The following is a 15,371-nucleotide window of genomic DNA, read 5'->3' as shown; positions in this document are numbered from 1 at the left end:
AGAGTAATCAGCCAGAGATGAGTGTTTGACCGTTTGACCGTTTCAAATGGAATATTGCAAATCTTCTTCAGAAGGGAGGGAGTTGCCGAGTTGCCGGAAAGTATGGCAGCCATCTCCTAGATGTCATGTGACAATTCGCATGGTGACACACCCTCGGAGGGGAACAGGGCAGGGTATGGCGTCGTCTGTCTCCACGCAGGTGTCAATGTAGGGGTCCAGAAGCACCATGTTAGGGACCGCTTTATTCAACTTCCTCTCGCTGAGCAGGTAGATCTGACCGTTGACCGTGGTGCAGCCGCAGAAGAACTTCCTCCCCAGACACTCTTCCTCCAGAGCTGTCCATTCGTCCGTCTCCACGTCCAGTCTCAGCGTCTGCCCTCCAAACAGATAAAGGGCCCCGTTGAGCTCCGTAGCCAGAAGATCATATCTAGGAGGGAAGAACACAAAATGTAATGTTGCCCCGTAATCTCGATTACCCCCAGACAAAATAAACTGTCTTGAATGTTGAATTCAAGTGGACTTCTTGGTCTGCTGTTTAGCTAGATGTGAGCTGATGAGGCTGTTATGAATAGACAAGTTAAAGATCTACGTTGAAGCACCTACATTTGGACTAAGCTGAGCCATAGATAGACAAGCAGCAACTCTGCGGAAATCTGGATTCAACCATTACCTTGGAAGTGGAGAATATGAGACGACATCCCATTGGTTCTCCTTCACCAGGTACCTCTGAATACCGCTGTACACCTCTCCGTTCTCATCCAGCCCGCAGGCCACGTAGATATGTGCCCCCAGGGTGGCCGTAGCAGCCCTCTCCACAGCCCGGACCATGGGGCTGACCCCTTCCCAGCATCCGTCCGACCCCAGAGACAGCCTCTCCACGTCAGCCACGGGCCCCTTCCCGTCCATGCTGCCCCCCAGGACGTACAGGTCCAGCCCCAGACCCACGGAGCAGTGGCTCTGTCTGGACTTCTGCAGCGCGGGCCCCTCCACCCAGCAGTCGTTCGCACACTGGAACAGGCTCACCCAGTCCACACTGTACCACCTCACCTTGTCACGGAAGTGACCCCCGGTGACGACCACAATGTCCCCTATAGGTGAGGAGGAGCATGTACAGAATAGAATCAAATAGAACGGAATGATGTCAGAATAGAATGAATAGAATAGCAACCGGATATCAGAAGCCGACATACTGTATAAATGACTTCTGTAGTAGCACATGATAGTTCACAGCCTGTAGTTCATATAGCATACTACTATATGATACAATAGTAGTATACATGCAACAATTCATTGTACACTAATACACACATTTGCTTCGAATAAATAAGGTAATTCAAATGATAAATCATTACCTACTGCTGCCACAGAGTACTTAAGGAGATGTGTCCTCTGCAGGGGAGCACAGGCCTGCCATCTCCCACTACGAGGGTGGAACTGATAGAGAAGCTGCTTGTCCTGGTCATGGGGCCCTCCTAGGGTATACAGAGTCTCTCTCGCTCTGGTCCGAGGTATTGACCTCCCCATGGTCCAGCTAGCTGGGTAATGCTCGTTCAGTTTACAGATGAGCTTGGCCCGGGGATCGGAGGCCGCGTCGACTCTGGTCAGCAGCTCTGTGAGATAAGGCACGGTCAGGCACTCCGGCCTCACCAAGCCCATCAACTCCATGAAGTCCTCTTCACGGCTAGGATCGAAGGCTGCCCAGTGTAGGGCCATCTCTAAGGCAAGGTCCTCTCTGGGGACAGAGAGGTCGTCACTGGCCAAGAGATCCGCCACGCTCTCCTTGGAGAGGTACATGAAGTCGTCCTCGGAGGCGATGGCGGGTAGGTGGGTGAGCGCTACCTCGCGCGCCGCCGTGTAGAGTTCCCTACAGCCCAACTGCCAGGCGTAGGCCATCATCCCCAAGCAGTTGCTCAGATGCAGCTCTCTCTCCAGGAACTTGCAGCACAGAAGCCTGGCTCTCTCCAGCTGGAGGAAGTCGGAAGCCTCTAGGATCCCTAGGACGTTCTCTCTGTCGAGAGGCAGCCTGTACGTCTGGGTATAGTCCATCAGGACGCGGAACTGCTCGAGGCCGACTCCTTTGATTTCAATGTGGCGCTTAGCACTCTCTTTACCACCGCCGTAGAACAGTGCCCGGAAATATGGGCTCTGAAGAGCCAGTCTCTGACGGTTGACATAGAAGGACTCTGCCTCCACCTGCAGTGCCGCGTCTGGTACCACATCTACCTCCTCAGGCTCCTCATCTGAGGAAGTTTCATCCTGGGGACCGGATAACACAGGAGAAGCTGTTGATCTAAAGTTATAAGCCTCCAACTCTTTATCTGTGCAGTCCATGTCACCACACAACACCCAGAGTCAGCTCACCTCCCCCGTCTCTGGTTCTAACAACTATTTATACCCACTGGCTGGCAGCATGTGAAATGAGGTCAGTTGCAAAAACAGGGGCTAAATATACAGCGGGGGGAATAAGTATTAAACACTTCAACAATATTTTCATTCAACATATTTCCATTGCAGCTATTCACATGAAATTTAAGACCATACATTTGCATTAACTCAATACAACTACACAGCTGAAAGAGATTGTAACATTCCAATCCAAGTTTGTTTAATCCAATGTTATATATATATATATATATATGTTACATATATGTTATTGTCCTTTGCCGAGATAATCCATCCACCTGACAGGTGTGGCATATCCAGATGCTGCATGATATCAATATTAGACAGCATGATTATTGCACAGGTGTGCCTTATGCTGGTCACAATAAAAGACTAAAATGTGGCATTTTATCAGAATGCCTTACAACATACTTCTGGCACAGTCACAAGAACAAGTGCATCCTGATTAGTCTCAAAAAGTCCTCATCAAAAAGTCATCAGCCAGAGATGAGTGTTTGACCGTTTCAAACGGAATATTGCAAATGTTCTTCAGAAGAGAGGGAGTTGCCGGAAAGTATGGCAGCCATCTCCTAGGTGTCATGTGACACACCGCATGGTGACACACCCTCGGAGGGGAACAGGGCAGGGTATGGCGTCGTCTGTCTCCACGCAGGTGTCAATGTAGGGGTCCAGAAGCACCATGTTAGGGACCGCTTTATTCAACTTCCTCTCGCTGAGCAGGTAGATCTGACCGTTGACCGTGGTGCAGCCGCAGAAGAACTTCCTCTCCAGACACTCTTCCTCCAGAGCTGTCCATTCGTCCGTCTCCACGTCCAGTCTCAGCGTCTGCCCTCCAAACAGATAGAGAGCGCCGTTGAGCTCCGTAGCCAGAAGATCATATCTAGGAGGGAACACAAGATGTAATGTTGCCCTGTAATGTCGATTACCCCCAGACAAAATAAACTGTCTTGAATGTTGAATTCAAGTGGACTTCTTGGTCTGTTTAGCTAGATGTGAGCTGATGAGGCTGTTATGAATAGACAAGTTAAAGATCTACATTGCAGCACCTACATGTGGACAAGCTGAGCCATAGATCTGGATTCAACAATTACCTCGGAAGTGGGGAATATGAGACGACATCCCATTGGTTCTCCTTCACCAGGTACCTCTGAATACCGCTGTACACCTCTCCGTTCTCATCCAGCCCGCAGGCCACGTAGATATGTGCCCCCAGGGTGGCCGTAGCAGCCCTCTCCACAGCCCGGACCATGGGGCTGACCCCTTCCCAGCATCCGTCCGACCCCAGAGACAGCCTCTCCACGTCAGCCACAGGCCCCTTCCCGTCCATGCTGCCCCCCAGGACGTACAGGTCCAGCCCCAGACCCACGGAGCAGTGGCTCTGTCTGGACTTCCGCAGCGCGGGCCCCTCCACCCAGCAGTCGTTCGCACACTGGAACACGCTCACCCAGTCCACACTGTACCACCTCACCTTGTCACGGAAGTGACCCCCGGTGACGACCACATTGTCCCCTATAGGTGAGGAGGAGCATGTACAGAATAGAATCAAATAGAATGGAATGATGTCAGAATAGAACGAATAGAATAGCAACCGGATATCAAAAGCCGACATACTGACTGACTGACTATAAATGACTTCTGTAGTAGCACATGATAAACAGCCTGTAGTTCAGATAGCATACTACTATATTATACAATAGTAGTATACAATACATGCAACAATTCATTGTACACTAATACACACATTTGCTTCGAATAAATAAGGTAATTCAAATGATAAATCATTACCTACTGCTGCCACAGAGTACTTAAGGAGATTTTTCCTCTGCAGGGGAGCGCAGGCCTGCCATCTCCCACTACGAGGGTGGAACTGATAGAGAAGCTGCTTGTCCTGGTCATGGGGCCCTCCTAGGATATACAGAGTCTCTCTCGCTCTGGTCCGAGGTATTGACCTCCTCATGGTCCAGCTAGCTGGGTAATGGTCGTTTAGCAGTTTACTGATGAGATTGGCCCGTGGATCGGAGGCCGCGTCGCCTCTGGTCAGCATCTCCGTGATATAAGGCAGGGACAGACACTCCGGCCTCAGCAAGCCCATCAACTCCATGAAGTCCTTTTCGCGGCTAGGATCGAAGGCTGCCCAGTGTAGGGCCATCTCTAAGGCAAGGTCCTCTCTGGGGACAAAGAGGTCGTCACCGGCCAAGAGGTCCGCCACGCTCTCCTTGGAAAGGTACATGAAGTCGTCCTCGGAGGCGATGGCGGGTAGGTGGATGAGCGCTACCTCGCGCGCCGCCGTGTAGAGTTCCCTACAGCCCAGCTGCCAGGCGTAGGCCATCATCCCCAAGCAGTTGCTCAGATGCAGCTCTCTCTCCAGGAACTTGCAGCACAGAAGCCTGGCTCTCTCCAGCTGGAGGAAGTCGGAAGCCTCTAGGATCCCTAGGACGTTCTCTCTGTCGAGAGGCAGCCTGTACGTCTGGGTATAGTTCATCAGGACGCGGAACTGCTCGAGGCCTACTCCTTTGATTTCAATGTGGCGCTCAGCACTCTCTTTACCACCGCCGTAGAACAGAGCCCGGAAATATGAGCTCTGAAGAGCCAGTCTCTGACGGTTGACATAGAAGGACTCTGCCTCCACCTGCAGTGCTGCGTCGGGCACCACATCTACTTCCTCAGGCACCACATCTACTTCCTCAGGCACCACATCTACCTCCACATCTACAGGCACCACATCCTCAGGCACCACATCTACAGGCACCACATCTACAGGCACATCTACAGGCACCACATCTACCTCCACATCTACAGGCACATCCTCAGGCACCACATCTACCTCCACATCTACAGGCACATCTACAGGCACCACATCCTCAGGCACCTCATCTACCTCCACATCTACAGGCACCACATCTACAGGCACCACATCCTCAGGCACCACATCTACCTCCACATCTACAGGCACCACATCTACAGGCACCACATCCTCAGGCACCACATCTACCTCCACATCTACAGGCACATCTACAGGCACCACATCCTCAGGCACCACATCTACCTCCACATCTACAGGCACCACATCCTCAGGCACCACATCTACCTCCACATCTATAGGCACATCTACAGGCACCACATCCTCAGGCACCACATCTACCTCCACATCTACAGGCACATCTACAGGCACCACATCCTCAGGCACCACATCTACCTCCACATCTACAGGCACCACATCCTCAGGCACCACATCTACCTCCACATCTATAGGCACCACATCCTCAGGCACCACATCTACAGGCACCACATCCTCAGGCACCACATCTACAGGCACCACATCTACCTCCACATCTACAGGCACCACATCTACCTCCACATCTACAGGCACCACATCTACCTCCACATCTACAGGCACCACATCTACAGGCACATCTACAGGCACCACATCTACAGGCACCACATCTACCTCCACATCTACAGGCACCACATCCTCAGGCACCACATCCTCAGGCACCACATCTACCTCCACATCTACAGGCACCACATCCTCAGGCACCACATCTACAGGCACCACATCTACCTCCACATCTACAGGCACATCTACAGGCACCACATCTACCTCCTCAGGCACCACATCTGAGGAAGGTTCATCCTGGGGACCGGATAACACAGGAGAAGCTGTTGATCGAAAGTTATAAGCCTCCAACTCTTTATATGTGCAGTCCATGTCACCACACGACACCCAGAGTCAGCTCACCGACCTCCCCCGTCTCTGGTTCAGCACACACTAACTATTTATACCCACTGGCTGGCAGCATGGGAAATGAGGTCAGTTGCAAAAACAGGGGCTAAATATACAGCGGGGGGGAAATAAGTATTAAACACATCGAAAATATTTTCATGCAACATATTTCCGTTGCAGCTATTCACATGAAATTTAAGACCAGACATTTGCATTAACTCAATAAAACTACACAGCTAAAAAAGATTGTAACATTTCCAATCCAAGTTTGTTTAATCCAATGTTATAAGATTGTTATATAGATATTATCTGTTAGAACAGAAAATTAAGATTCATTTATGTAGCATGAGCTATTGAGGGGGAATATAATGTCAGGCTTATATTACTCAGAAGTAATACTGTTTTTGTGGAGTTTCCTCACGAATTATGTGATTGGAGGACTGCCCTGTGACAGCAAGTCAAAGTTGAACTTCCTGTATTCTGCAAACATGGCCGTGAGTTGGTATTTTCTCCGTTTCCCATGAATGAAATAACTGTGAGGAGAGTTGAATCTGCGTGAGCAATGACTTTTGTAACGGGGTGTCGTCACCGTGTTTTCATCCAAACATGTCGTGAGCTTAGAATGATAAGGTTCTATCTCCGTTTAGAATGATAAGGTTCTATCTCCGTTTAGAATGAGAAGGTTCTATCTCCGTTTAGAATGATAAGGTTCTATCTCCGTTTAGATGGTTCTATCTCCGTTTAGGGCAGTTCAGAGATATTGAGCGTCAACGTTTTTACATTCCATTATGTTTTGTGAGATGGAACCTTTGTATTTTATGAATTACTAACTCAAAAATGTCAACATTTAAAAAATAACACCACACAGGCATTAATAAACACCTAATGGATCAGATTATTTAAAAAACTCAATTTTGACAAAAATGGAGATAGAACCTTATAATTCTAACGTCACGAAATGACAAAATAATTAAATTATGATTATATAATGATTGGAGCACTTTGAGCTGCGACGTTTGCAGGAAAAGCGCTATACAAATACAAGTTATTATTATTATTATTATTATTATTATTATTATTATTATTATTATTATTATCGTTAATATCGTTATCCTTTTAATCTTTAGGATAAAGACAAGAAGAAGAAAGAGAGCATATTCGACCTATCTAAATACATAGACAAACCAATCCGAGTGAAGTTTCAGGGGGGACGAGAAGGTATTCAGATCAGGTTCAGTATTAAAGGCTACAGTGCATGTCTCTTATTAATACTAAGCCAGCTCAAAGTCTTTATTATGGTATATTATAGCGCTATTATTAATAGGGGCTCATGTTACTGGCTACCACCATCTCCGGATATGATTGAATGTGTTAAGCTGTGTTCTGTAGTTAACAGGCTCATGTAATTCCATTAGAATTGGTTCAAAAACAATCATTGTATAATGATACATATACATGTAATGCAATAGTTGTCACTGTGTTTACCCGTGGCTGACCAGCTCTATCTCCCCTCACAGCCAGTGGTGTCTTGAAAGGCTTCGATCCTCTATTGAACCTGGTGTTGGATGGCACCATTGAATACATGCGTGGTAAGACCAGACGTCAATCGCACAATATAGTTCTCCTGAAGACGGAACACTTTCTGAGCCAGCCTTAAGCATTATACAGTTGTGGCTGACCCCTCACATCCGGCTCATATCAATAATGCATTACTCCCTTCTGGACAGCGGTACAGGGCCACCAGGTCAAAAACGTCACGCCACTTGAACAGTTTCTTCCCCAAAGCCCCATAGCCCTCCTCAATAACTCCTGATCATTGCACCTTGCACTTTACATGTTCTTGCACTTAGTTGTACAGTATATTTATTCATAATATTCACTCATATACTCATACTCATACTCATACTCATACTCATACTCTCACTCATACTCATACTGTATATTTTGTCTTGAGTATTGTTGTATTGTCGTCTTGCTGTTGTATGTACTGTAGCTCGTTTAGCATGGTAGAATACCAAGTCATGTTCCTAGTGCACTGCACATGGCCAATCAAGTTGAATTTAATTTAATTGAATTATAATGTCGGCTATAATGTCGAAAGGGCATTTATTTATCCCTATGATGTCCTCTCTTTTCCCTTATCCAGACCCAGATGACCAGTTCAAGCTGACAGAGGACACCAGACAGCTGGGTCTGGTGGTGTGCAGAGGGACGTCTGTGGTCCTCATCTGCCCCCAGGAGGGCATGGAGGCCATCCCCAACCCCTTCGTCCAGCAACAGGACGGCTAGTGGGGAGGAGCCCTGTCGTGAGCTTAGAATTATGAGGTTCTATCTCCGTTTAGGGCAGTTCAGAGATATTGAGCGTCAACGTTTTTACATTCCATTATGTTTTGTGAGATGGATGTATTTTATGAATTACTAACTCAGAAATGTCAACATTTTAAAAATAACACCACACAGGCATTAATAAACACCTAATGGATCAGATTATGTAAAAAACAAGATTTTGACAAAAATGGAGATAGAACCTTATAATTCTAACGTCACGCTGTCCATCTTTGCAGCAACATGCACACCTAGAGGACGCATCCCAATCATCTAGAGTGGCCTCCTCCTCTCGTCTGCTCTCCTACACCTGCGCTGGTCTGAGAAGGCGGGATCGGTGGGAGTGAAATGGTGGACGACTGCTGAAAATAGTTGTTCGCCTGTCTAGTTGCTGTTTTTTCTCCCTATTATTGCATATAAGTTAGTAGACTTCCGACAATTGAGATGCCCTTGTAGGACCTAATATCACACGGGGAATATTTGCAGTTTTTTGTTTGAAGTGACTGATTGTTGTGGTCAGTCAACAAACATGTCACATTGTCTCTGACAGAGCAGTAATGTACATAAGGAAAGGTACATTTCTGTATTGTGCCAGGCATGACATAGACATGACATAGACATGACATAGGCATGACATGTAGATTGAGCAGAAAAACACATTTGTACTTTTCGTTTCTGTTTGTGTTGTACAAATGTTGAATTTTAGTTGCAGTTAGTTAGTTAGTGGACCATCACAGGGATTCAGTGAACAAGCCCAGTGTGTGTCAAAAGTTTAATTTATTTTTTATTTGGAAAAAGAGCATCTTGAGTAAAATAAATTACGTTTTTTATATAAGTTTGTTTTAATAAGAGAATTCAACTGAATATTCATACTGTACATCTCCTGGTTTTTCATTCTCCATACACTTATCTACCATACTGTCGTATAGACCATCAGACAATGTTGACTTCCATGGGGGCTAGATGGCAGTATTTCACACATCTAAAGTAGCTTACATTTGGGGTAGCCAGGGCAGGGTGGGTGGGGGTTACCTGAGAGTACCTCCATGGCCACTGGCAATTAAAAAAACATCTAGATAAAATATTAGTTCAACACGTGACATTTGTATGAGTTTATTAGTTATACTGTAAATATATAATTTATTAATTAATTTCCATGTCCACAGTGATGATCTTACACTGATGAGTTGTGTAGCTTGTGTATCTCCTTGCTTGATGCATTGACTAAGCATTACACTTGCACATTTTTGAAGGCTGTTACAATTTGCATTCCATTTATTGTAGCCCATGGCATGCCAAACTGAACTGGCTTAAAGACAACATGGTGGAGGGCATGCTAGTATAGTGTAACAGTTATAGCTGAGGAGTGGAGGCAGAACAGCTCTGTTCACCTTAGGAAGAGAGGCTGACTGATTGTGATCTACAGGCTCTTATTCTCAGCTGTTGTAGGGAGTGTGTGTGTGTGTGTGTGTGTGTGATTGTGTGTGTGTGTGTGCATGCGTGCATGTGTGAGTGCATGTGTGTCTGAGTGTGTGTGTGTGTGTGTGTGTGTGAGTGCGTGTGCGTCTGAGTGTGTGTGTGCATGCGTGCATGTGTGTGTGCATGCGTGCATGTGTGTGTGCATGCGTGCATGTGTGAGTGCATGTGTGTCTGAGTGTGTGTGAGTGCGTGTGTGTCTGAGTGTGTGCGTGTGTGTCTGAGTGTGTGTGTGTGTGTGTGTGGATTAGCCATTCAAGCCTGTTGACACACACACACACACAAAGAGACACTTGTAGCTTCAACAACATCTCCCTAGAACCACTCAGGGGAGGGTGAGGGAATAATGTTAACTACTCAGCTTTTGTTGGGATGCTTTGGTTGACATTCAACCTATTTGGTCTGGGGACATCATACCCTTTGTTTGTGTTGTTCAGCCGAGGGTTGTTAGCTAAGCCGTACTAGAGAATTAAAGGGTTATCGTAGGTCAACAGTAGTCTATTACCCACGAGACAAGAGACACAGTTTGTGAGTTGTTGTTGTTAGCTGTCTGCTAAACGGCAAACATGTAAAGGTAATGTAAAATGTTATAGAAGTGTTACTTAACATTGTGCAAACAATTGTGTTCCTCTGCTACATTTGAAGTAGTAAGTAGAGTCATGTATTCAGTCTGAATGGAGAGGGATATGAATTGTTAAATGTACAGGTTTACCTGCTTTTCACATACATATCACAGCCCCCCCCCCTCTTCCTTTCATCTTAAATAGTGGATTGAGTGGCACAGTGGAAGTGGTCTAAAGGCACCAAGTTCTGTAACCAGAACTGATAAGAGAAGTTGGCCAGCGACTAATCCTTGTATGTAAAAGAAGCCGAGAGATCTGCCAAGAGCAGTGTGCACCAGGCACCGAGCCAAACGTTAAAATGAATTCCAGGGCCTCCCCCCCCCTCCTCCATTGCTCATGAAGTGTTTTACTATGTCAATAGAGCATGCTAAATCAACGGCTGCAATAAAATAGGAAATTAAGGAACTTAATATGTGGCCCTTACTCACGAACGACAAGGTGTGAGAGAGAGGCTTTATTCAGTTAGTATCTGAATCTTAAATTGTATGTTAGAGGTTATGTTGGATGGTTTTTTGGAATAGTTTTTTTCCATTTTTCCTTCGTCCCTGCTGAATTGAGCAGCACTTGTGCACATTTGTGCACAACCTATGCCCTATCTTTACTTTATCAAAATATTGTAAACATGTATTTTGTTTGTCTTGCCCTCTGGTAGCACCTGTGTGTGTGTTTTTTGTTTGTTTGTTTATATGTTGCTTTCTTTTAGTTTTAGTTTTTTGTTGTTTGTTGTTTTATTTTTTGTGTTTTTGTTTTATTTTGTTTTTATGTGTTTTTTTGTCTGTTTTGCCCAGATTGTGATGTGGGTATTAATGTGTGTCTGTCTTTCCTGTTGGGTGTTGTATTGTCCTAATCTCAAGAAAAATAATAAAAATATTTGAGGGGAAAAAAACGTGTGCACATTTGGGAGTTCCCAATGTGTTTTTTTACAAGGAGATTAGTGAGGGCACTTATACTGTGGACAGTGTACAGTCCAACTCAAGCCTCTGCACACAAGGGTGCATCCCTGAGACGCCTGGAGAGATCTAGGTGGGACCTGGGCCGGTGGGAGGGGGGATTTGGGAAGGCGAGTACCTGTCCTGTACTGAAGGTGATTCTTTCATCCTTCACGCCCATCCGGCAGGTGGAATAGTCAAATAGCGGATCTCTAAGCTGTAGCTGTTGTCTTTCTTAGCCTCCATGAAGGCTCTCTCCTTGAACACATCTTTGAAAAGCACATTGTGAATGTCAGCGTCAGACATCGGAGACCAGTGACCGGTGAGTTGTGAAGTACTTTAAACTGTAAAATACCTTTCTTGTATTCGTTTTACCACCCGAAAAAAGGCAAAGGGTGTTTCTCCGGCTGGACATTTTTGCATTGAAGAATCAGAATGGCAGAAAAAGAATCGCAGTAACTTTGCGTAAAAGTGCCAAATTGTTTCCAGGTGTATATTTAACTAGTCCCTAAACCCTAACATTAGTGTTAGAGGATCATTATCTGGAAGCTGTCATTGCTATTTAATTTATGCACATATTATTTATGCATATTTCCAAGCAATGAATGCTTGGTATGCTAAGTAACTTACCTCTGTTATGTTTTTCACATTACATTTTGCTTTACGCGCGCATATCACGCTACGTTGCGCTTCCAGTATGGAATAGAATTCGAATTTGAATTCTGAATATTTGAATTTGAATTTGAATATTGTCTGAAAGAATGCATGCAAAAGTGGAACATGCAATTGCAATCTCATATTGCATTAGCATTTGAATTAAGTCAGCTATATGCTTCCATACTTCCAGCACCTTGCTCCAAAATGTCTTCACAAACAGACAAATCAACCTGCTGGGCCTAAAGCATTCATGTTGTTACACGTTTTCTGTAACATACGGTATTACGTTTGATCATGCATCATGTCTTATAAAACATCTTCTTATGTGATTGTTGGTTAATGTCCATGTTGAGTGGGGGGATATTCTGTTTGTTTCCATGGTTCCATGGATTCATGCAACATTCATGCAACATTCCATGGTTCCATGGATTCATTCATGCAACATTCCCCTTTGATGGATGAACATTAGATGGAAGATTTAGGGCCTTCTTTTCTGCTCCAAGCCGCACCCATCATTGTTAAATGTGATTAGTGTGTAAAATTATCCTGCCATGGTATTCGTACCTAGCTGTCCCCTCAGGTGAGAGGCCCTTTAAAGAAAGCAGATACATTGAGGACTTATAGCTATGTTCATTATGACATTCATCTCCTCAACGAAAGACCATAAGCTTTTTGTTAGGGACATATTTAGGGAGATTATAATGGCCTAGGTTGTTCCCACAACTCTCAATATCGTTCTTTATTATGTATCTTCATATCTTTCATTAGATGGAGTTTGAGATGAAGTAAATAGCCCATCTGGGTGTACAGGAAGCATGACTGCTCCTCTTCTAATCTCTTGTTCTTTTGGGTTCATTGTGTAAATGGTAAATGGTCAATGGTAAACGGACTGCACTTATATAGCGCCTTTTTTGCTGCTCCAAAGCTGCTCCAAAGCGCTTTACAACTGCCTCTCATTCACCCATTCACACACACATTCACACACCAATGGCGGCATTGGTGTGCCTAATCTCAGAACCCAGAACCTCAAAAGAGTCTTATTTTAGTGAGACTAATTGTTCTGTAACCCAATTATTTCCCATACAATGAATTCCCCCTTTGGACATTCTACCTGCATTTACATTTTACATTTTTGGCATTTAGCAGACGCCTTATTCCAAAGCGACTTACATCAATCCACCAGTCGTAGCAGGAAGAGTAATCCAGCTCAGGCCCGGGGGCCATTGATAGAAGGAAAAACCTTCTTCTATCACCTTCTTCAGCCAGTGGAATGACCCGTGTGATGTGTGTCTGAAGCCATCATGGAGGTGAAGAAGGACCGTGAACAGTGGTCACCGACCCCGCCCCCCTCTGCGCCCGCCAACTCTGCCTGCTGCAAGAGCTTCATCCTAGTCTTCTTCCTCATCTTCCTCATCATCGGGGTCGGTGTAGGCTTGCTGATCGGTGAGTCATGTAACTTCAAGCTTATCGCACCCAGAGGCGTTTAAACTGGTGGTCCTACCCACATTAAGAATAAGATATGATATGAAATATGGAAGTTCCCCCCACAGAGAAATGTTCTATTCTATTCTATTTCATGGTGTTGTGTTGTTATATTCAATTATATTATACGTATCATATTACTCTAATAGAGGACATAAAAGCAAGATCTTGCCTTTAGTGCCACCTCCAAATTGTAGCGCTATAACACCTCTGAATAGTGTTATAAGCCATTCTGTCAATCCCACCCAGCACTAACCAGTGTTAATTTTGGCAGGCTTTTTAGTCACTTAGTCTTTGGTGTTTAGATGAAGATGCACACCAGTTCTAGTCACACCAAGTCACCTCAAATGTTCTTAGTTCCAGTCCAGTTCCAGTTGATGAAAACTGAAAACATTCCAGTGCAGTCTCAGTCCACAAAAGCTCCAAAACATTTTAGTCGAGTTTTCATCGCTGACTACGGCTAGACTAAAATGTTTTGGGGTTTTTGTGGACTGAAACTGCACTGGAATGTTTTCAGGTTTTCATCAACTGGAACTGGACTGGAACTAAGGAAAATGGAGGTGACTTGGTGTGACTAGAACTGGTGTGCATCTTCATCTAAACACCAAAGACTAAGTGACTAAAAAGCCTGACAAAATTAACAGTGGTACTAACATGCATTCTGCTCTGCCACTGTTAGCGTACTTGGTGCAGGAGCAGCATTACTTCAGGGAGACTGTGGAACTGAAAGGTCTCAAATATGAAGCAGATCTACAAGACGAGACCTCAGGGTTCTTTATCCTCCTCTCTTCCACTCTGAACACTAAGGTAGGAGGAGCTGACTTCACTCCAGCTGTCATGTCATGTATACTGTATGTTTGGAATGTTAATCTCTCAAATAGCTGACCCGCACTGAAGCCGGATGATGTCATCGTCATCATATTAACATTATTTACCAGATGCTATTGATTTGACTGAGATGTGTTGTGTTTCAAATGTTCAAAAGAAGAATGCACTGTCATGGGGCATGAACATAGTATGTCATGTCAAATTTCTAGTCAGATGATGCTATTTTATTGACACCTAATTTCTTTGTGTTTTGAATACAAATGTACTGTACTTTTGTTTGTTTGTCTACCAGTGACAGCTCATACAGCTGTCGTCTACTTTCTAATCCTCCACTTGCAGATTAGGAATATCTTCATTGCCTCATCTGTAGGTCATCACTACATTGACTGTAATATTGTTGCCTATGGGTAAGTCAATACAAACCACAGTAGGAACCACAGTAATGCAGACACAGTCACATATCGTGACGTTAGAATTATAAGGTTCTATCTCCATTTTTGGTCAAAATTTAGTTTTTTACATAATCTGATCCATTAGGTGTTTATTAATGCCTGTGTGGTGTTATTTTTAAAATGTTGAAATGTTTTAGTTAGAAATTAACAAAATACAAAGGTTTCCATCTCACAAAACATAATGGAATGTAAAAACGTTGACGCTCAATATCTCTGAACTGCCCTAAACGGAGATAGAACCGTATAATTCTAAACTCACGATATGTATTTAACTATATATGATTCAAATTCAAACAATTGTATTATTAAATCAAGTGTATTATTGGATAACAGTAAAGAAGGATAACATTATATCGAAAAGACACACAACAGCACAAACGTCAGATCTCTAACAAGATTTCTCCATCTCCAGTAACATCAATGGGAACGTGATGGTCACGTTCCGCCTGGCCTTCAGGGTGGCCAAGTTCCA

The 15,371-nt window shown here is 44.7% G+C and overlaps 4 protein-coding genes across 4 annotated transcripts in view; 2 read left to right on the top strand and 2 right to left on the bottom strand.

The window, feature by feature from the left end:
* Positions 1–123: 123 nt before the first annotated feature.
* LOC308161939 (kelch-like protein 23) lies at positions 124–2,331 on the bottom strand (the record flags this gene model as incomplete). The annotated part of the gene is made up of 3 exons (XM_080536020.1): positions 124–427; positions 671–1,088; positions 1,353–2,331. 3 exons carry the CDS (start codon positions 2,329–2,331, stop codon positions 124–126), a joined length of 1,701 nt encoding a protein of 566 aa, XP_080392146.1.
* A 648-nt stretch (positions 2,332–2,979) lies between these two features.
* On the bottom strand, positions 2,980–6,112 carry LOC308161938 (kelch-like protein 23; the record flags this gene model as incomplete). Its single annotated transcript, XM_080536019.1, has 3 exons — positions 2,980–3,283; positions 3,495–3,912; positions 4,189–6,112. The coding sequence occupies 3 exons, from the start codon at positions 6,110–6,112 to the stop codon at positions 2,980–2,982; spliced, it is 2,646 nt and encodes an 881-aa protein (XP_080392145.1).
* A 503-nt stretch (positions 6,113–6,615) lies between these two features.
* lsm7 (LSM7 homolog, U6 small nuclear RNA and mRNA degradation associated) lies at positions 6,616–9,094 on the top strand (the record flags this gene model as incomplete). The annotated part of the gene is made up of 5 exons (XM_080535523.1): positions 6,616–6,621; positions 7,255–7,345; positions 7,645–7,716; positions 8,274–8,452; positions 8,692–9,094. 4 exons carry the CDS (start codon positions 6,616–6,618, stop codon positions 8,414–8,416), a joined length of 312 nt encoding a protein of 103 aa, XP_080391649.1. The 3' UTR covers positions 8,417–8,452; positions 8,692–9,094.
* A 4,344-nt stretch (positions 9,095–13,438) lies between these two features.
* The window catches only part of tmprss9 (transmembrane serine protease 9), a gene marked incomplete at both ends in the record, with an annotated part of 12,245 nt that continues 10,312 nt past the window's right edge, over positions 13,439–15,371 (top strand). The window contains 4 exons of the mRNA XM_080536018.1: positions 13,439–13,580; positions 14,299–14,426; positions 14,787–14,854; positions 15,312–15,371. The exon at positions 15,312–15,371 is cut by the window's right edge and continues 116 nt beyond it. Of these exons, the coding sequence (XP_080392144.1) occupies positions 13,439–13,580; positions 14,299–14,426; positions 14,787–14,854; positions 15,312–15,371 (398 nt within the window). The remainder of the gene's footprint in view (positions 13,581–14,298; positions 14,427–14,786; positions 14,855–15,311) is intronic.

This window comes from Nansenia antarctica (genome assembly GCF_963989245.1).
Source record: "Nansenia antarctica genome assembly, chromosome: 7".
NCBI classification, from domain to species: domain Eukaryota; kingdom Metazoa; phylum Chordata; class Actinopteri; order Argentiniformes; family Microstomatidae; genus Nansenia; species Nansenia antarctica.
The sequence above is the reverse complement of the archived record's forward strand: the minus strand, read 5'-3'. Positions and strand labels throughout refer to the sequence as shown.